The 21,024-nt window shown below is 44.4% G+C and overlaps 1 protein-coding gene and 1 long non-coding RNA gene across 8 annotated transcripts in view; one reads left to right on the forward strand and one right to left on the reverse strand.

The window, feature by feature from the left end:
- Positions 1–2,686, reverse strand: part of ATE1 (arginyltransferase 1) — a 153,356-nt gene extending 150,670 nt beyond the window's left edge. For 2 of the 7 annotated variants that reach the window (XM_042908694.1, XM_042908693.1), the window contains exon 1: positions 2,343–2,685. In XM_042908694.1, the coding sequence (XP_042764628.1) occupies positions 2,343–2,427 (85 nt within the window). In that variant the 5' untranslated portion in view covers positions 2,428–2,685. Of the gene's footprint in view, positions 1–1,826; positions 2,292–2,342 lie in introns of those variants that run through there. The other 5 variants (XM_042908691.1, XM_042908688.1, XM_042908690.1 and 2 more) reach the window with 5 other exon arrangements.
- LOC122202364 lies at positions 2,069–20,580 on the forward strand. The gene is made up of 5 exons (XR_006194614.1): positions 2,069–2,155; positions 3,966–4,046; positions 5,001–5,130; positions 17,811–17,952; positions 18,969–20,580. It is a non-coding gene; the product is annotated as an uncharacterized LOC122202364 (long non-coding RNA).
- The last annotated feature ends 444 nt before the right edge of the window (positions 20,581–21,024 follow it).

Consider the following 21,024-nt stretch of genomic DNA (forward strand, 5'->3'; position numbering starts at 1 on the left):
AAAGACAGGGGTGCCTGGGTGGCTCAGTTGGTTGAACGTCTGACTTTGGCTCCGGTCACGATCTCACGATTCGTGGGTTTGAGCCCCACATCGGGCTCTGTGCTGACAGCCTGGAGCCTGCTTCAGAATCTGTGTTGCCCCCCCCCCCCCCATTCCTCCCCTGCTTGCACTCTGTCTCTGTCGCTCTCAAAAATAAATAAATATTAAAAAAATATTTTAAAAAGAAGTATGCAAAGACAGAGATACGCTTGATAGCACAGGTTGTATTAAGAAACAGAAATGTCCAGAAGCCTTGCAGGTGCTCATTAACACTGAATTACTTTATGAGCCTCAATTTCATCATCTATAAAAATAGGAATAATAAAACCTACTTAATAGGTGCTATGCCCTATAGTAAAGATTATCATCAGAACTAAAATAAATACGATGGAAATTTACAGTTGTCTCTTTAGGTGAAAAGGCTGAAAACTGATTTCTTCCACAGAACTTTAAACAAAGGACATCTATATTAATCAACTTCCTCTTATTAAAGTTACTGGGAAAATAATGAAGAATCTATGAATATGTTAATTTTAAACACACAATGTAAAGTGCTTATTACACACATACTATAGTCAGAATACCAAATTCTGAAAAAGATGAGGAGGAAATCTCTAATACCCGAAAGCAATCACTGCCACCATTTGGTGTGTTTCCCCCTGGGTTTTCATCCTCCCAGAGATCCTGTCACACATGTCATTTGCATCCTGTTTTTCTCCGTCTAACCCTACGTTCTAAACATTTTTCTGCTTAGCTCTTCATAACCATCACTCCAAATGATTGCATTATATTACATTCTACTTCCTCTTACCCACAAACATCTAATGAACCATTTCAACTAATGAGTAAACGGACACACCATAATCGTCCACATCATTGCCCTGCTGTAGGACATTTATACATATTTTTAACGGAAACTACCTAAACGTGTATCTTCATAGCTTTCCCATTTCCCACCATGATGCACTATTTCTTAAAATAAAAGATTCTATGCTTGCCAATGCACGACACAGCAGGTAATATAAACATACTGTTTTTGTTTACAAACAAATCTTCCGGAAGAAACCTGAACCATGATGGGGGAAAAAGAAAAAACAAAACAAAACTGTGAGCTGGCTTTGTTGTTCTGGGGGTGGGTGGAGGAACGATAAGGCATATGAACAAGCACCTGGTAAAATTTTCAAACGCATTAACACAAACAGGCTCCCTTGCCAGCAGCGTCTACGGTCCGTCACCGGCGTCTCCAGACGCATTATATCGAGATGCCCCCGCCCACGTATGCACACACGTCTCCCTGTACACAAACAGCCCACCCGACACGCCGCATTCTGCACTTAAAACCGGGGATGATCCCACAGCAGCATCAGCACTCAGAGGCCCGCCCCGGCGGGACTGACCACTCGGCAATGCTCCCCGGCATGGCTTGCTTGCTGTCACATATTTAACCCTGTCCTACTGGTGGATGACGAGCACCTGTTGCCACACTTCGGGCTGCGGCGAGACCATCATCATCCCGCACTTCCGACCACCTGTGTGAAGGCTAAGCACCCAGATGCTTCCCTGATGAATCAGAGCGGAGATTCGTTTTTAATTGTGACAGCTACGGCCCTCCCCGGCGAGCAGCGTTTCGCAACACCCTCCTCTAGACAGGATCTGGCCGGGGGCTCCCGCCGCCGCGCGTCCCTAGGGGCCGAGAGCGCCGAGACCCCCCACCCCCGAGGCCGCCGGCCGGCCGGCCGCGGAAACCCGAGGCCGCGACGCCCTCCCCCACCCGCCGGCCCGCTCACCATTGGAGCGACTGCCCGACTCATTCTTGCAATAGCCGCAGCGGTAGGAGTCCTCGCCCTCGAAATACTCCACGATGCTGGGCGAAAGAGCTGCCCAGGAAGCCATGGCCCCGGCCCTCCAAGCGCGACGCCGCTCGGCCCAGCCCCGCCGCCGCCACCCCACAATGCAGCGCGCCGCTCGGGAGTCCCCGAGGCGCGCGCGAAGCTGCTCGGGCGCCCGCAGGCCAGGTTCCCCAGGAACCCCGCACGCTGACGCCGCCCGCGCCATCTTGACCGAGGGCAGCCGTCCGCTATTTCCGTTCCTTCTCCGACCTGGACCGCCATCTTCGGTGAGGGTGAGGAGGAGAGAGGAGCGCGAAGGGAACCAGTCGGGGAAGAAACGAGTGGGAGAGGGACGCGGGAATTGGGGCGCCGGGCCTGTGCGCTCCCGGGCCGGGGACTGGCGTGGGGCGCGGCGGGCGGTGCGGGGATTGGACGCCAGGCGGCCACGCCGGCCCCGTCCGTGGGGACACTCACCGCAGGACACCTTGCCCTCCTCGGAGTCGCAGTAGCCGCAGTGGTAGCCGGCCTTGAGCCCCTTGTACTCCACCACCGAGGCCATGGCCGCCTCCAGGGTCCGCCGAGGCCGACCACGCCTCTCGGCGCCCCGGGGCCGACCTCGGCGGAGCGCGGGGGCCCGCGGCGGGGAGGAGTGGAGGACGAGGTCTGGCGGTTGCGTCCCAGCGCCCCGACCCGCGCCCCTAGCTCCTCCTCGGGGTCCCGGTCCGTGTTGGGGCCGGGGCCTCCGGAGATGTTAGCGAAAGTGGTAGTCGTGCCCCTCGAGCCCCGACTTAGGGCCGGATCTTTGCATAATTCCTCGCCAAGCATTCCTACAACCGCGCATCTTCAGCTCCGTTTTACAGATGGGGAAACTGAGGGCCGGAGGTTGTGACTCAGTCATTTCCTGCAGGTCTCAGTTTAAAAGTTAACCATCTCGGGCCGCCCTGACCACCATGTGGGTAGCCAACTCCAGCTTCCAAACCAGCACGTACTCACTTAAGTGCCAAAATAGAATAAGTATACTCGCAGGTGTTCTGTGAATAGCTGTCGTGGGTGAATTGAAGACACTTAATGTTTTTAAAGCAAACAACTGCCAGAGCCCGTATGTGCCTTGTGCTGCTATCAGCCCATTGCCTATAACTTTTAAAGAGAAACTGACAAATCTAGATTTTTTTTTAGATATTATTTTAAAAGTTTTTCTTAACTGTGCAGGGCAACCAAAACATTTATGTAGATTGAATTCAGCCCGTGGACTTCCAATTTGCAACCCCTATTTTAAGAGTCTGGGGCAAAGTATAAAAATGAGTACCTCCAACAAGCTAATTTTCCTTAATATTTATGTGCACAGATAATTTAAGCCTGTCTGTACAGTTTTCCTAGTCAACAATAAAACTGATTATCTTTTTGTAGTGTTTTGAAAAGTGAAATCGTGGGGCGCCTGGGTGTATCAGTAGGGCTTAAGCGTCCGACTTCCATTCAGGTCGTGATCTCCCGCTTCTTGACCTGTGAGCTGGACCCAGGTGATTGGAGGTGCCTCACCTGTTCTCCTCCTTGGTTCCCACTTGGCTTTTACACTTCCAGGGGCTGCTTCGAGGTTATAGCCTTGAGATAATGATGAGAACACCTGCACAGTATACTCGGCTGAACCCAATTAAGGCCTCTCTGTACAAACTTTTTAGATATGGTAGGTGGGTGTGTGGATCCATTCTTCCTGCTGCTGCCCAAGCAAGCCTCATATGTAAGTTCCCTTTACTTATTAAAACTGCCACCTACCAACCTGGAATGGCCTACCACTTCCTTTGGTCTGTCCCTGCCCTCCACGTATACACTCTTATGTCTGTTACTAGTTGTATGATCTTGAGAGGTTATTTACCCTGGCCTTCATTTCCTATGTTGTGAAGTTACTGGAAGGATTAAATGAGTTGTCACATATACCTAGGACATTGGCATTGTAGCTCGAGGCTGGCATTCCCTGCTTGGGATGAGGTGGGGACAAAGGGACAGAAGTCAATTGGTAGAGGGCTATAAGAAAAGCAGGAAGCCTCCTGGCTTCCTACTCTCTGTCTGAGCATGGCATTCTGCTCTCTGTTTTGTCCACAGGACTTTACTTCAAAATGAGAACCCGGCTGGGAAAGGCCCGTGAATAGAGCCAAATCTGCCGTAATAGACAAAATGAATGAGGTCTGTCTTAATGGATACTGATAGGTAGCAAGGGACCTTCAAGTTTAAGGAGTTGGAGGAACTGGAGAAACCCAGAGGGGCCCTAAGAACCTCCTGTATGCTACACCACTGTCCCTTAGGTTTTTCCCCATTGTGTAGGCACAAGTGATGCTTAGTAATGTAGTAAGGTCACTGGGCTACCAAGAAACATCTTCACCTTAAGCAAGTGTGTATCCAGCACAGTAGACGTTGGGCTCAAGAATGTGGAAACTGACCTTCAAAGTTTACCTGTTTCTCCAAGCTTCATAATTTCACTTTATTTTAATGTTTATCTTTGAGAGTGAGAGAGATCGCAATCAGGGGAGGGGCCAAGAGAGAGGGAGACACAGAACCTGAAGCAATTCTGGGTTTTCGATGTCTTTTCGATGACCTGCAACAGAGGGAGGAAGGTGATAAAAATAAAATTGTGAAAAAGATCAACAAAGACTCTAGGGCAGTGGTTCCTAGATGTCTTTATTTTGCCGAAAGAGAAAATGAGTTTTCATCTTCCAGGTGCAAGTGAGAAAAATAACTTTCAGCTTCAGTCCCCCCACCCTTTTTTTAATGTTTATTTATTTTGAGAGAGAGAAAGAGCACCAGTGAGTGAGAGAGGAGCAGAGAGAGAGAGGGGGAGAGAGAATCCCAAGCAGGCTCCATGATGACAACGCAGAGCCCAACAAGGGGCTTGATCTCATGAATCATGAGATCATGACCTGAGCTTAAATCAAGAGTTGGATGCTTAACCAACTGAGCCACCCAGGTGCCCCCAGCTCCCCCTTTTTGTGGGGAGACATGGGAAGAAGACATTATTGGAATGTTCCCTTACGTATGAAATTGCAAGCAATAGGTAGTTGTCTTTTAATTTTCTTGTTTAATGGAATGAAATGCTGGCAACACTAGCTGTGAGCCCATTAATGTTTTTTTTATGTCACCAAGTTTTTTGTGTCACTAAGTGAGCCTGCAGAGTGGAAGAGGGAGGCCCTGATGATGTCAAGGAAGCTGCATGGGCTAGGCCCAATTCATGTTTCTTGAATTGTGGAACGCATTCCTCTTTCTTCTGAAAAAAGTGAGTTGATGGGGCCTAAGTAAAGTCAGGGGAAAAAGAGTAAAATACAGATAACCGGAGGCAGAGAAGAGGGGCACTCTAGGAGGAGGTGGCTAGGAACACCAGGGGTCTCAGGTGCTGGCATGGTAGCCACCTAGAAGATGCTTTGCTCTGTGGGCCACTCACTGTCAAGAGGCCTGATTGGACATTTCCCTCCACTGGACAGACATGTACTCTCCAATGTACTTTCCAATTTGGTAGTGTGAAAATTAATAAAAGAAACTGTGTTTAGAATAGGGTTGGGGAGGGGCACCTGGGTGGCTCAGTACGTTAAGCATCTGACTTTGACTCAGGTCATGATCTCACCGTTCAGGAGTTCAAGCCCCGCATCAGGCTCTATGCGGACAGCTGAGCCTGGAGCCTGCTTCGGATTCTGTCTCCCTCTCTCTCTGCCCTTCCCCCGCTTGTGCTAGACTCTCTCTCTCAAAAATAAACTTGAAAAAAGAAGGGGCACCTGAGTGGCTCAGTCAGTTAAGCGTCTGACTTCGGCTCAGGTCATGATCTCGCAGTTTGTGAGTTCAAGCCCCCTATTGGGCTCCGTGCTGACAGCTTGAAGCCTGGGGCCTGCTTTGGATTCTGTGTCTCCCTCTTTCTCTGCCCCTCCCCCACCCACACTCTGTCTCTCTCTCACTCTCAAAAATAAATAAACACTAAAAAAAATTTTTTTTAATGCAGAAAATCAAAGACAAACAAAACTCTTGAAAAAGCCAGAGGAAAGAAAACCCTTACTAATAGAAGAGCAAAATAAGACTTACATCAGACTTTTCTTTAGAAAGCATGTAATAAGAGAGGGAAGTGAAATACTTAAAGTGTTGGGGGGGGGAAAAACACCAACCTACAGTTCTATGCCCAGTGAAATTATTCTGCAAAAGTGAAATAGAAGTACAGGCATACTTTGGAGATGCTGTGGTTCAGTTCCAGACCACTGCAGTAAAGCAAGTACCGTGATAAAGCAAGCCAAATGGATGTTTTGGCACATAAAAGTTAATGTGCAATGGCATCATGTCTAAAAAAAGTACACTGATTTAAAATACTTTATTACTAAAAATGCTAACCGTCATCTGAGCTCTCAGCCAGTCGTAATCACTGATCATGAACCACCATAATAAGTATCCTAATGAAAAATTTGAAACACCACAAGATTTACCAAAATGTGACACACAGACATGAGGTGAGAAAATATCATTGGAAAAGTATTGCCAACAAATTTGCACGATGCAGGATTGCCACAAATCTTCCATTGGTAAAACACAGTATCTGCAAAGCACAGTAAGGTGAAGTGTAATAAAATGAAGTATTCCTGTAAAGGCTCCTCAAACAAAAATGGAGGGTGTCTATCACCAGTAAACCTGATTGGCAAGAAATGTTAAAGAAGATTCTTAAGGAAAATAATTCAGAAACCAATCCACATAAAAAAAGGAAAAGCATTTGGAGAAGGAATAAATGGAGATACAATCAAATGTTTCATTTTTAAAAATTTAATTGCTTGTGGGCCGCTGGGTGGCTCTGTTGGTTGAGCATCTGACTTCGGCATAGGTCATAATCTCACGGTTTGTGGGTTCAAGGCCCACGTCAGGCTATGTGCTGATAGCTCAGAGCCTGGAGCCTGCTTCTGATTCTGTGTCTCCCTCTCTCTCTGCCCCTCCCCTTCTTGCATTCTGTCACTCTCTCAAAAATAAATAAACATTAAAATTTTTTTTAATTTAATTGCTCTAACAGATAATAGGCAGTTCAAAATAATAATAGCAACTTGTATAGGGTAATTTTACAAGTTTATGGGTAAGTTGAGTGAGTGACAGCAATGTTATAATGGATGGGAGGGAGGAATTGGAAATACTCGTATAAGGTACTTGCACTGCCTGTGAAGTGGTGTAGTATTCTTTGAAAGAGAAGTTGGATTAGTTGTAAGTGTATAATGCAAACTCAAGGACAACCACTTAGAAAAGAAAAAAAAGGTGCTATGCTGAGAGAGGAGTAAAACAGAATCATGAAATGCATAATTTAAACCAGAGAAGGCAGGAAAAGACTGGAGGACAGAAAGAAAAAGAGAGAAAGAAAGAAAGAAAGGGAAAGAAAAAAGAGACGAAAGAAACCAAGAACAAGAGCAATGAATAGAAAACAATAACAAATATAGTAGATATTAATCCAGTTGTATCAACAATTACTTTAAATGTCAATGGTCTAAATACACCAATTAAAAGACAGACTGTCAGACTGGATAAAAAAAATAAGACCCAACTATATGTTATCTACCGAAAAAAACACTTTAAATGTGAAAGCAAAGATAGATTAAAAGTAAAGGGATGAATAAAGATATACTATTGTTAACACTAGTCAAAAACTGGAGTAGCTACATTAATTTCAGCAAAGTAAATTTCAGAGCAAGGAAAGTCAGGGATAAAGAGGACCATTACATAATGATAAACTGGGCAATTCTCCAAGAAGACAATTTTTAACATGTATACAATTAGCACAGAGGGGCAAACTATGTGAAGTAAAAACAGAATTGCGAGAACTAGATGAATCCAGTATGATAGAGACTTCAGCACCCTATATCAGTAACTGACAGATCCAACAAGCAGAAAATCAATAAGGACATGATTGAACTCAACAACTCCATCAATCAACTGGATCTAACTGACATCTATAGAATACTTAATCCAACAGCAGCAGAATACACACTCAAGCTCGCAAGGAACAGTCACCGAAATAGACTACCTGCTGTGCCACAAATTTCAAAGAATAGAAATCATACAAAGTATGCTTTCAGACCAAAGTGGAATTAAGGTAGAAATCAACAACAGAAAAGTAGTTGGCGAATTCCAAAATATTCAAAGATTAACACACTTCTAAACAACACTTGGGTCAAAGAAGAAGTTTGAAAAGAAATTTAGAAATATTTTGAACCAAATGAAAATACAAATGACCCTTGAACAATGCTGGGGTTAGGGGTGCCAAACCCCACATAGTCAACAATCCACATATAAATTTTGACTTCCCAAAAACATAGCTACTAATAGCCTACTCTTGACCAGAAGCCTTATCAGTAGCCTAAGCAGCTGATGAGCACGTATTTTTTGTGTTATATGTATCATTTACTATATTCTTACAAATGAAGTAAGCTAGAGAAAGATGTTATTAAGAAAGTCAAAGAAGAGAAAATACATTTACAGTACATATTTCTCAAATTCCACAAATAAGTGGGTGAATGTGTATTCAAGAATCAACTGTACAACTTACTAGGTTTGTGAGAGCAGCAGTGCTTAGAGGAGATTTATAACATTGGATACATATACTAGAAAAAAATCTAAGCTATCTCAGGAAACTAGAAAAAGAAGAGACAAATCCAAAATAAGCAGAAAAATAAAGAGCAAAAGTAAATGAAAATACAAGAAATCAATAGAGAAATTCCAACAAAACCAAAAACTAGTTCTTTTAAAAGGTCGGTAAAATTGACACACCTCTAGTAAGACAGACAAAATGAGAATACAAATTACCAATATCAGAAATGAAAGAAGGACCATCACTACTTATCCCATGGGCATTAAAAGTATTAACAAAGGAATATTATGAACAACTCTATGTCCATACATATGATAACCTAAAGGAAATGCATCAATTCTTTGAAAGGTGCAATCTACCAAATCTCACACAAAAATAAATAGATAATCTGATTAGGCCTATAGCAAAAGTAATGGAATAATAATTAAAAACCTTTGAAAACAGAAAACCCCAGGGTTGGGTTGGGTTCATTGGTGAATTCTACGAAACATTGAAGGAAGAAATTATACCACCTCTCCATAGTCTCTTCCAGAAAATAGAAGCAATTCATTTTATGAGGCCAGCATTTATTAATTCATTCTATGAGGCCAGCATTATCTTAATACCAAAATGAGACAAAGACATTACAAGAAAACTACAGACCATATCTCTAATGAACATACATGTGAAAATCCTCAACAAAATGTTAGTAAATCAAATTCAACTATATAGAGAATCATACACTCTTATACCTTTCAAAAACAATGTAATCCATGTCATTAACATGTTAAAGAAACAAAATCATATCATATCAATAGATGCAGAAAAAGTATCTGACAAAACTCAACATTTATTCATGATAAAAATTCTCGGCACTAGGAATAAAGAGAAACTTCCTCAACTTGAGGAAGAACATCTACAAAAAAAACCCATACAACTATATTTAATATTTTTATATTTCATATTCAATGGTGAAAAACTAGATGGTTTCTCAGTAAGATCAGGAATAAGGTAAGGATATCCCCACTCACTACAGCTCTTCAACATCATGCTGGAAGTCCTAGCTAATGCAATAAACAAAGAAAGGAATAAAAGGTACAGATTGGGAAGAAAGGAATAAAACTGCCTTTGTGCACAGATGACATGATTGGCCAAATGGAAAAATGCAACGAATCAACAACAATAAAAATCCCCTGGAACTAATAACCAATTATAGTAAGGTTGCAGGATTCAGGATTAATATACAAGAACCAATCTCTTTTCTACATACCAGAAAGGAATAATTGGAATTTGAAATTAAAAACACAACACCATAAAATAAATTGAGTGATTAATTAATTTTAAAAAGGAGTGCCTGGGTCACTCAGTCATTTGATCATCCGACTCTTGATTTCAGCTCAGGTCACAATTCCAGGATCATGAGATTGAGCCTTGGGTTGGGCTTCATGCTGAGTGTGAAGCCTAGTTGAGATTCTCTGTCTCTCTCCCTCTGCCCCTCTCAGCAGCTCACATGCTGTCTCACGCTCTCTCTCTCTTTAAAATAAAATAAAAAATAAATATACAACACCATTTATATTAGCACCACAAAAAAAGGTATAAATCTAACAAAATATGTGTAAGATCTAGAAGAGGAAAATTACAAAACGTCAGAACAAATAGAAGATCTAAGTAAACAGAGAGATGATCCATGTTCATTGACAGGAAAATGAATATTGTTAAGATGTCGTTTCTTCCCAACTCGATCTTTAGGTTCAATGTAATCTCAACAAAAGTCCCAGGAAGTTATTTTGAGGATATCAACCATCTGGCTCCAAAATTCATATGGAGAGGCAAAACACTCAGAATAACCCAAATAATGTTAAAGGAGAAAACAAAATCAGAGAGCTGACTCTACCAGACTTAAGATTTATTATAAAGCTACAGTAATCAAGACAGTGTGATATTGGTGAAAGAACACACAAATAAATCAGAGTAGACAGCCCAGAAATAGACCCACACACAAATACCGTTAACTGATCTTTGACAAAGGAGCAAAGGCAACTCAATGAAGAAATGATAGTCTTTTCAACAAATGGTGCTGGAACTGGGCATCCACATGCAAAAATAAATAATCTAGACACAGACCTTATGCTTTCAACAAAAATTAACAAAATGGATCATAAGCCTAAATGTAAAACATGAAACTAAAAACCCCTAGAAAATAACATAGGAGAAAATCAAGGCAACCTTGGTTTTAATGATGACTTTTTAGATAGGACCCTAAAACATGGCCCATGAAAAAAATTAAGTTGCACTTAATTAAAATTAAAAACTTGTACTCAGCAAAAGACACTGGTAAAAGAATGAAAAGACAAGCCATGGACTGGGAGAAAATCATAGTCTCTGCCAAAAGACTGGTATTTAAAACACACACACACACACACACACACACACACACACACACACACACACACATTTTAAAGTTCTCAGCAAGAAAACAAACAACCAAATAAAAAATGGGCAAAAGATCTGAACAGATACCTCCCAAAGATAAACAGATGGCAAATAAGCTCACAAGACTCTCAGCATCATACGTTGTCAGCAAATTGCAAATTAAAATAATAACAAGATAGCATTCACACCTAGAATGGCTAAAATTCATAACACTGACAACACTAAATAATAGCAAGGATGTGGGGCAACAGGAACTCTCATTCATTGCTGGTGGGGACACAGAATGTACAGCTACTTTGGAAGATGCTTTGGCAGTTTCTTTTTTTTTTTTAATTTTTTTTAACGTTTATTTATTATTGAGAGACAGAGAGACACAGAGCGTGAGCAGGAGAGGGGTAGAGAGAGGGGGAGACACAGAATCTGAAGTAGGCTCCAGGCTCTGAGCTGTCGGCACCAGAGCCCGACGTGGGGCTCGAACTCACAAACGGCAAGATCATGACCTGAGCTGAAGTCGGTCACCCAACCAACTGAGCCACCCAGGCACCCCAATGCTTTGGCAGTTTCTTATAAAACTAAACATACTCTTACCATATGATCCAGTAATCACTGGTATATAACTAAATGAGTTGAGAGCTTATATCCACACAAAAACCTGCACATAAATGTTTATAGTAGCTTTATTCATAATAGTCAAAACCTGAAGCCAGCAAGATGTCCTTGATTAGGTGAATGGATGAACCAATGATGGACTATTGTTTAGCAATAAGAAGAAATGAACTATTGAGCCATGAAAAGACATGGTGGAACATTTAAAGTATATTGCTAAGTGAAATAAGCCAAACTGAAAAAGCCTTTTCAGCATGAAAAAGCCATACTGTATGATGCCAACTCTACAGCATTCTGGAAATGGGAACACCATGAGACAGTACAAAGATCAGTGGTTGCTGGAGTTTAGGGTGCAAGGTGAGGGGGGGGGGTGCAAATAGCTAGGAACATATGGGATTTTTAGGGCAATGACCCAATTCTGTATGATGCAGTGATGATGACACCTGTCATTATACATTTGTTAAAATCCATGGAGTGCACAACACAAAGAGTGAAACTCAGCATAAGCTATGGACTTTACCAATAATAATGAGGCAATATTGGTTCATCAGTTGTTCCAAGTGTACCACACTAATACAAAATATAAATAACGGGGGCAACTTGAAGACAGTAATTTTTAATCAATATCTCCGTAAACCTATAGGTGCTCTTAAAAAATGTTTATTAATGAAAAACAGAACAGCAGTGTAAAAAATTTTTAATTGACATGTTGAGATGATAATATTTTGGATCTCGTGGATAATATTTTGGATATCACTAAAATTAATCTCCCTTGCTTCTTTTTACTTTTTTTATTTTTAAAAAATTTTTTTAGGGGCGCCTGGGTGGCGCAGTCGGTTAAGCGTCCGACTTCAGCCAGGTCACGATCTCGCGGTCTGTGAGTTCGAGCCCCGCGTCAGGCTCTGGGCTGATGGCTCGGAGCCTGGAGCCTGTTTCCGATTCTGTCTCCCTCTCTCTCTGCCCCTCCCCCGTTCATGCTCTGTCTCTCTCTGTCCCAAAAATAAATAAAAAACGTTGAAAAAAATTAAAAAAAAAAAATTTTTTTAAAGTTTATTTTGAGAGAGAGAGAGAGAGAACAAGCAGGGGAGGGGTGGGGGGTGGGGGCGGACAGAGGATCTGAAGCAGGCTCTGTGCCGACAGCAGAGAGCTCTATGTGGGGCTTGAATTCACAAACCGTGAGATCATGACCTGAGCCAAAGTCAGATGCTTAACCAACTGAGCCACCCAGGCGCCCCTCTTTTTATTTTTATTTTTTAACATAGCTCCTAGAAAAGTTGTGACTCACATTCTATTTTTGTAGAACAATGCTGGTCTAGAACCAAGTTCTTACCGCTCTACTGGCCCAACCCAATTCTCGACTTGTCTGCTTCTAGGCCCTATGGTTTGGGGATCTTTTCTCTGGTGCCACATCTTTTTAATCATTTTCCTATTAACCACATTTCATAGTTGTCTATTTGTTTTGGGAAGTCAGCGTAATTCCTCTACACCATATTCTGGCTCTAGCTGCTACCCACGTGTGGTATCCTGCCTGTGCAACTTCCTCTAACAACCACTGACAGTCACTCTTGCTTGGTTGGTCTCAGGAGTATCCCCCACGTTTCTGCCACTCTTCTCAGAACATGCTCCCCTCCAGGTCCCCTGTATTCAGTCCCACCTCACATGAATGCCTCCTGCTCTGTTTTTGCTCCACACCAATGCATCCCGTTTGTATTGCTACACCATACACGTGCACCTATGTACATTTCTTGCCTCCCTCATTGGGTTCTGAGCTCCACAAAGGTGAGGGCTGTGTTTCCACTCCTTCCATTTTCCAAGGTCAGGTGGCATGGCATGTGCTAAGACCACAAGTTTGCTTGTAGACATCCATGTTCAAGTTTCAGTCCCCCTCTGGGCAACCGTGTGGCCTCAAACACATCACGTTAACTCTCTTAGCCACGTTTCCTCGTATAGAAAATGGGCAGAATAATAATAACGTTACCGAATAGGGTGGTTGGAGTATCAGTGTTATGTTTAGGTACTAGAAGGGACACTTTTATTTTTTATTTGAGTCTGTTTTCAAACTCCTGCAAAATAGAGTCAGTGGGCGGGGTGCGGTTTCTGATGCTTGAAGTTAGTCTGTGATGACACTCTGAAATTTGTTTCAAGGTCAGTGTCATGAGAAGTGGTTAACAGTAATTTCAGGTCAGGAACCACTATCGTCTCCTTCCCCAGCGAGGACTTCTCATAACTGTTCAAACACATTTCACGATTTTTGACAAAGGATTAAAATTTAGGTATATGATAAAATACTTCTTAGCAAAACGTCCTTTTGTTTTGGTATTTCTCAGAGAAAGACACAACTCAGGCTACCTTTTGTTTATGTCAGGGCCAAGTGTAGTGGTGCTGACGGTTTGTTCCAAACCAATCTGCTGTTTCAAAAAGGTTCTTTAGCTCCCTGGTTGGTCGTCTTCATCCCGTTTATCTTATCAGGAAAGAGAAACAATTCACAACATAATACTTAAATGAAGAGTACTTTTAGGTCCACATGGTTGTCTTTATAGAAGTTTTAATTACGCTGATTCCGTAGTTAACAAGAGGCTGATATTGGGGATTGCATATTTTTCTTTCTCAGAAAAGAGGCTATATTATTTCCACAGGAGGGTAAATAAGGTATTAGCGTTTAGCACTTCACACACAGCCTGGCTCATTGTGAATACGGGGAACTTGTGGAATACTCAAAGCTGTCAGGGCACAGGCATATACAAATTTTGGCTGAATTAATATCACATGAGTTTGACATCCAAGGGACATGACACTTTATCGGTGTTAAGATGGTATCTGGTGAATATTAAAATGCAGATTGAAATTGAGTTCAGGGTTTTGGCATGAAGAGAGAAATCACAGTCATGACTTGCTGTTTGAAATTCTTTTATTTTTTTAAGCATAAAATACCCGCATTTACTTTCCTAAGCGTTTCATTTCCTTTAAAAAAATTTTTTTTTTTAGGGGCACCTGGGTGGCTCAGTCGGTTAAGCGTCCGACTTCGGCTCAGGTCACGATCTCGCGGTCCATGAGTTCGAGCCCCACGTCGGGCTCTGTGCTGACTGCTCAGAGCCTGGAGCCTGTTTCAGATTCTGTCTCCCTCTCCCTCTGACCCTCCCCCGTTCATGCTGTCTCTCTGTCTCAAAAATAAATAAACGTTAAAAAAAAAATATTTTTTTTTAACGTTTATTTATTTTTGAGAGAGAGAGAAAGACAGAGACAGAGCACAAGCAGAGGTGGGGCAGAGAGAGAGGGAGACACAGAATCCGAAGCAGGATCCAGGCTCTGAGCTGTCAGACACGGGGCTCGAACTCACAAACGTGAGATCATGACCTGAGCCAAAGGCAGAAGCATATCCGACTGAGCCACCCAGGCGCCCCATAACCGTTTCATTTCTGAATGAGTTCGGGGCTGCGGTTTCAAGCACATCTCTATAAACGGCACATTGGGGGAGGGATAGATTTTATTCTTACTAAGTCAGAAGCCAGGTTGTAGTTAATCACTATATTTTCTCCTTTCACGTTTTGAGAAGTAGAGACATCTCAATTGTAAAAGCATAAAAAATGAGGACTTTATTTGGCCATCTGCAGCTTAAATATATGGTGAAAAGCATCTTGAAGTGAATATGCAGAATCATTTCATTAGTTTTTATTTTAACATTGTGTATTTCCTGCTAGTCTTTAAGAATGACCAGTTATAAACACAAATAATATGTGATTACAAGTAGATGAAAGAGTATTAGAGCTTGGGGCGCACGGGTGGCTCAGTCGGTTGAGTGTTGGTTCACCGTCTGGCTCAATGTTGGTTGAGCGTCTGACTCTTGATTTTGGCTCAGGTCGTGATCCCAGCGTCGCGGGATCAAGTCTCCCATTGGGATCCGTGCTGGGCATGGAGCCTGCTTAAGATTCTGTCTCTTTCTCCCTCTGCCCCTAACCCCCCGTGTGTGCGCCCTCTCTCTCACTTAAAAAAAAAGTATGAGAACACAAAACCTCCACAGCAGCAGCAACGTTTAGCCAAGTGACATACCTGCTAAGGGATGGTGAGACCATATGACCAGGCCACCTGCACAGTCCGGCCTCTGCCAGCTACAAGTGTGCATGCAGGATCTGCCCCGAGGCCCTCCGCCTCCCTGGGGGATACAGAATATTCACCACCCCCCGCAACACACCAGCCAAACAAAAATGACAAAGACGCTCCCGTTGCCTTGGAAGGGGCTTCCTCCAGCGGCAAGGCTGTCTGTGTCTCTGAAACCCAGCCCCTTCCGCTTTGTGGCCATTCAGCCCAGCTTGCACAAAAGTTCATTCCCTGCCAGCCGGACAGTGTCCCCACCTACCACTTCACAGTAGCCTCAATCTAGGATGGTGATGACACATACAAAAGCTTGTGACTGCCTCTGGTTGCCCTAGAAATCCACCCCCGGCATCCTGAAGGATCAACAATAAGGGGCTGAGGGTCTGAAAGAGCTGGAAAATAGTACTTTGCAGACTAGAGAATAGGAGATTGGAGACCAGGGAAGGGAGTGAAGGGCAAGCATGTTGTTCCTAAAGCTGGCGATAGATCGGGCTCTGGCGAAAACAAAGGACACGGCAGATAAACGGCACAAGGCTTCTGGAGGGGTGACCACAGGCGCCGGGCGGGGAGGGTCCCCGCGGAACCTAAGGGAGGACCAAGTGTCAGCGCAGACCCCACCCTCATGCCCTCCTCTGGTGACAGACTCAGAATGGTTGGATCTGAGTGCGGAAGAACAGGAGGTATTCCTTCCCTCCACTCTGAGCAAACGCCAGGAGAGTGTTCGTTGATCTAGGAACGAGAGTGGCACAGGAACGGAAATGATGCACTCTGGAGTCGTGCAGGCAAGCTTCCTGCCTCTGAAACCGACCCGGGACCTGTGACAAGTCACTGGACCTCTCTCGGCCTCAGAGGTCTTTGCAGTGAGACGTGATGAGTGCCTCCCACACATACTGTTGGGGAGGCAAAGTGAAAGGACCCATTTAAGGTCCCAGCACATCACCCGGTATACAGTGAGCCCAGTATATGCTGCTTTGGAAATAATGCATAAGAACCTCTTAGGAAAGAAAAACACGAAAGCAGAAATAGGAGTCTGTTTAAGAAATTAGCTTTACTTACACAGTAATTAGTTTGGTTTTTTACCGGTCAATGTTATAAAATCCTTCTCTTCTGCTACAAAGAGAAGTCAGGGAAACAGAATATTCACAACCCAGGTTGCTAAAGACAACCTATTCACTAAGCAGGTTAAGAAACAAGAGTTCTCAGGCGCCTGGGTGGCTCAGTCGGTTAAGCGTCGGTCTTTGGCTCGGGTCACAATCTCGCAGTTTCTGAGCTCAAGCCCCCATGGGGCTCTGTGCTGACAGGTCAGAGCCCGTAGCCTGCTTTGGATTCTGTGTCTCTCTCTGCCCCTCCCCTGCTCACACGCTGTCTCTCTCTCTCTCTCTCTCTCTTTCTCAAAAATAAACATAAAAAAAAAAAAGTTCTCCAGAATACCTCAATGTGACTGTGCAGATTTCTCAGCTGTATTCTTCTTTTTTTTTTTTTTTTTTCAATTTTTTTAAATGTTTATTTATTTTTGAGAGAGAGAAAGAGAGCGAACAGGGGAAGGGCAGAGAGAGGGGAAGAGAGAGAGAAACCCCAAGCAGGTCCCGCACTGTCAGTGCAGAACCCGATGCAGGGCCTGAACCCACGAACTGGGAGATCATGACCTGAGCCGAAATCAAGAGTTGGACGCTCAACCGACACTTAAGGTGCCCTGTCTCGCCTGTATTTTTCTGCATTAAATTAAAAAACCAACTTTCTTGCCATCAAATTGTTTTATTATCTATCTAAAATAAAAGCCTTTGACAAGAATCCTGAAACATGTTACAGTTAGCTGCTGCTGGGAATTAATGATAGCTTCTAAATTATACTATTTATAATTTTATGCATAACTGAAAAGGGACTTACAGCTTTGAAAACTTATTTTCTGATCAAAGCTAAGTTCTTTGTTCTACCAACAATTATACCAACAGTGGTTTGTGGAATGTGAAATCGCAACTGAGCCTCCCCTCTTCAGTGTTAAAGCTATTTGTTAGTCTGAACCTCAAACTCAGTATGGATCTCTGTTCATACTTCTATCAGAGAGCACTCCTTCCTTGCTTCAAGGAAAGACAGAAGTTAGCCAGAGTCCTGCCTATCGGCACCAAGAAACGCCTCTTGCTACGTGTGAAAGCAAGTCCCAAATCCTCCCTACCTCAGTGCACACCTGGGCCATGGTTCCTGAAGCCTTTCTCCAAATCCTAGTGTGATCTCTCTTTTTAATCTTCCAGATTGGCCTGGGCCCAAAACACTCAGGACCCTCGGATTGCAGGGGGTTCCCAGTCCCCACTAGAAAAGAAGATAAAGGTGAGGAAGTACATTTACCGTGAACTTTGGAGCCAGAAATACCATCATAAAAAGTTCCTCTTCAAGGTAGAAACAGCCTGAGTGTTGCAAGCAAGAGTGCTTTGTCTGTTAGGTTCGATTCATTCAGTACCCGCAGTGCTGAACAAAACAAACATCGCTTGGGCCCTCGAGGGGCCTCGGCAAGTGAGGGACCTCGACATTAAACAGACAGCCACAGATTGTGATACGGGTCATGAAAGATGGGATTTTATCTGAAGGAATTACGTGCAAAGTGAGGAAGTGACATTTAAGCTAAAACCTAAACGTTACGTACATTAAGTACCATAGTCAGAGCTGCTGTATTGTGTGTTTGGGAGTATAAGAGAATATATGAAAATACTCAGATGGCAAAGAGAATAGGGTTTGAGGAACAGAGAAGCCAGGGCGGCTACATGTAGCAGAACAAGCAAGCAGTCGAGCTAAGAGGCAGTCAGGAGCGAGATTATGAATGGGATTTTCTCCTAAAATCGATAGGACGCTATCCTAGGTTTCTGTGCAGGAAAGTGACGTGCTGAGATTTGTGTGATATAAAGATCAATCCGGTTGCCGTGTGAGTGGTCTGATGGGGCTGGGGACAGAGGGAGAGAGTGTGGATTCAGGAACTCTAGTCAGGCTAACACCCTAGGATGGGGGCATCCTGAAGCTACCGGGGACAGGACTGGAAGGGTGGAAAATGAAAGGAGCACTTTGCAGTTAGAGCCAAGTGGAGGTGGTAAGTAGACAGTATCTAGGTCTGGAGTTGAGATTCAAGTGCAAGGCTGCGTCGTGTGGGACTGTCTTGCTCATCCCTTACTGCCCCCGCCTAGAGCAGTCTCTGGCCCGTGGTAGGTCACCTTGTTGAGTGATTGAAACTGTCCACATCCAAAAAAGCCTAGATGAGACTATGCTCATCTTAAGTGACAATTTCTCTTATATTTTCTTGCATTACCTCTAAAAGACAGAGCCAGCAAAGCGGTGGAGGGCACGGCCATGAGGTAGGAGGAGAATGAAGGGCTATTCAGTCACCTGGGGATATTCAGCTAATGGCTGGAATTCTCTAGCAGGTCCAGGATAGCCTTGGTCACATGCCCTTGGCCACAGCCGGGAAGCCAGAGAAAAGTAAAGTATTTCAAAGAGGAAAGAGTGGTCCACTCTGTGAAATGCTGCTGAAGTCACGGATGACCGGGACAGAGACGAGGCCGCTGAATTCGTCACTGTGGAGATCCGTCATGAGCTAGACGACAGCAGTCTGGGAAGAGTGGAGGGATGGAAACCCAAGTGAAAAGGGTCAAGGGCAAACTGTGGGGTGGGGCAGTGGAGAGGGGTGGTAGATTTCCGCTTCATGGCACACTAGGAAGGGGAGCCAAGGTGGCACGCGTCGCAGAGTCTTCCCTTTCTGTCGAAAAATGATGTCAATACTGGAACCTTTTTTTATGCGGACGGAGTGATCCAGTACAGGGGAACATTTGATGAAGCGGGGAAGGGAATTTGGTGATTGCAAACTGAAGTTCTGGAAGCTTCACACGGGCATGTAGAAGACTTGGCTTTTGATAGACAAAGGGGCAATGTTTCCATTACGAAAGCAGAGTCCAGGATGGACACACGGAGGTTGTTCCGGCAACAAGAAGAGGAAGATGTTTCTGACTGCCTGCTGCTGTTTCCTCAAGGTCGTCTAAGGCAAAATCTTCAACCGGGAGGGGCCTCGGGGGGAGGGGTGTGTGGGAGGTTTGGAGAGAAAGCCAGGGGACACGGCTAAGAGACCCCGACAGGGACACGGTGTCAGAATGCCAGGCAGAAATGCTAGCCACTTGTGAGCCTGTGACAAAGGGCATCCGACTTAAAAAACTTCTAATGCTTCCCTCTGACAAGAGCCTAGGTGGCGTCCACTCTTCCCAAGTGAGGAAACTGTTACTCCAAAAGCTTCGACAGGAGAACGAAACACTTCATCAACCCAAAGCCATGTCTTTTGACTTCCGGTTTGCCAAAGCAGAGGCATATTACTATCGACGACATCAAGAAATGGTGCTGGGAGAAGCGTGGAAATACAAAATGGTTCCGGGGTGGGAAATTAAAATAGAGAGAGAGAGACCGCACAGTGAAAACACAGGAGATGCTAAAAAATGGGACTGTTTAGTGCCTGAGAGGGAGCTGGGCCAGATAGAGAAGCACGTATATACTGAGCCAAACGGGCCAGAGGCCTTGGAGAAGGCAAGCGTCAGCCCCTCTCTCAAAGGATGCGCAGCCTAACGGTCTTCCCCAAGACATTAACCCTAGGGAAGGATGAAAAGACGGACACTCTCCAGAGGACACACAAAACGAAGACCAAAAAGCCCAGGGCGGCCTGGGCCAAGGAACAGATCAAGGGGCATCAAGACCGAATGACTCGGGGGAGACAGCTCACGGAGCAGAGAAGCGAGAGCCGAGCTCGGGGGCTCTCTGCCCCGGCTCCCCCTCTCCGCAGGCCTCCGGTGCACAGGGAGAAAGTGAAGGAATTCGAGCGGGTCACCCCCTATCCGATCGCCCAGCCTTACCAGGAAACGCTCCTAGAAGTGACCATCCTCACGGAAAAGGCCAAAAAGGAGGAGGAGGTCAAGAAGCCGCTCCGCAGAGAGCTCTTGAGCATGCCACCGTTTTGAGAAGTCAGCTAGAAAAAATTAAAGTTTAAGTTATTTTCTGGATTGTTGTATTTCTTTTTCAGGCGAGCATACGTTCGGAATCAGTGCGATAAAATCCCATACCCCTGAATCTTGTTTCTAAGTGTATCAAACTTTGGGGGCGGGGAGGGTAGATAGACCAAGCGTTTCAGCTGTCTGCAGAACTATCCCCCAAAATTTGTGACTTAAAACCCCCACCATCTTATAATGGCTCATAATCCTGTGTCAGGAATTCAGGCAGAGCCCGCCAGTGCGATCTGCCCTACGCGTCCCCATTAGAGCAGCTTGGGGATATTCAGGTGACGGCTGGACTAGTCCGGAGGGTACCGGCGACACGCCCTTGAGGATGGCTGGAAGGCTGGGCTCGGCTGGTCCCGGTCCGGGCCTCCCTTGTTCATGTAGTTCCTGGCCACTGGGTAGCTGGCCTTATTACAGGTGACTCGACTCCGGTAACTCGTCAGACACC

The sequence above is a fragment of the Panthera leo genome, chromosome D2, assembly GCF_018350215.1.
Source record: "Panthera leo isolate Ple1 chromosome D2, P.leo_Ple1_pat1.1, whole genome shotgun sequence".
NCBI lineage: Eukaryota > Metazoa > Chordata > Mammalia > Carnivora > Felidae > Panthera > Panthera leo.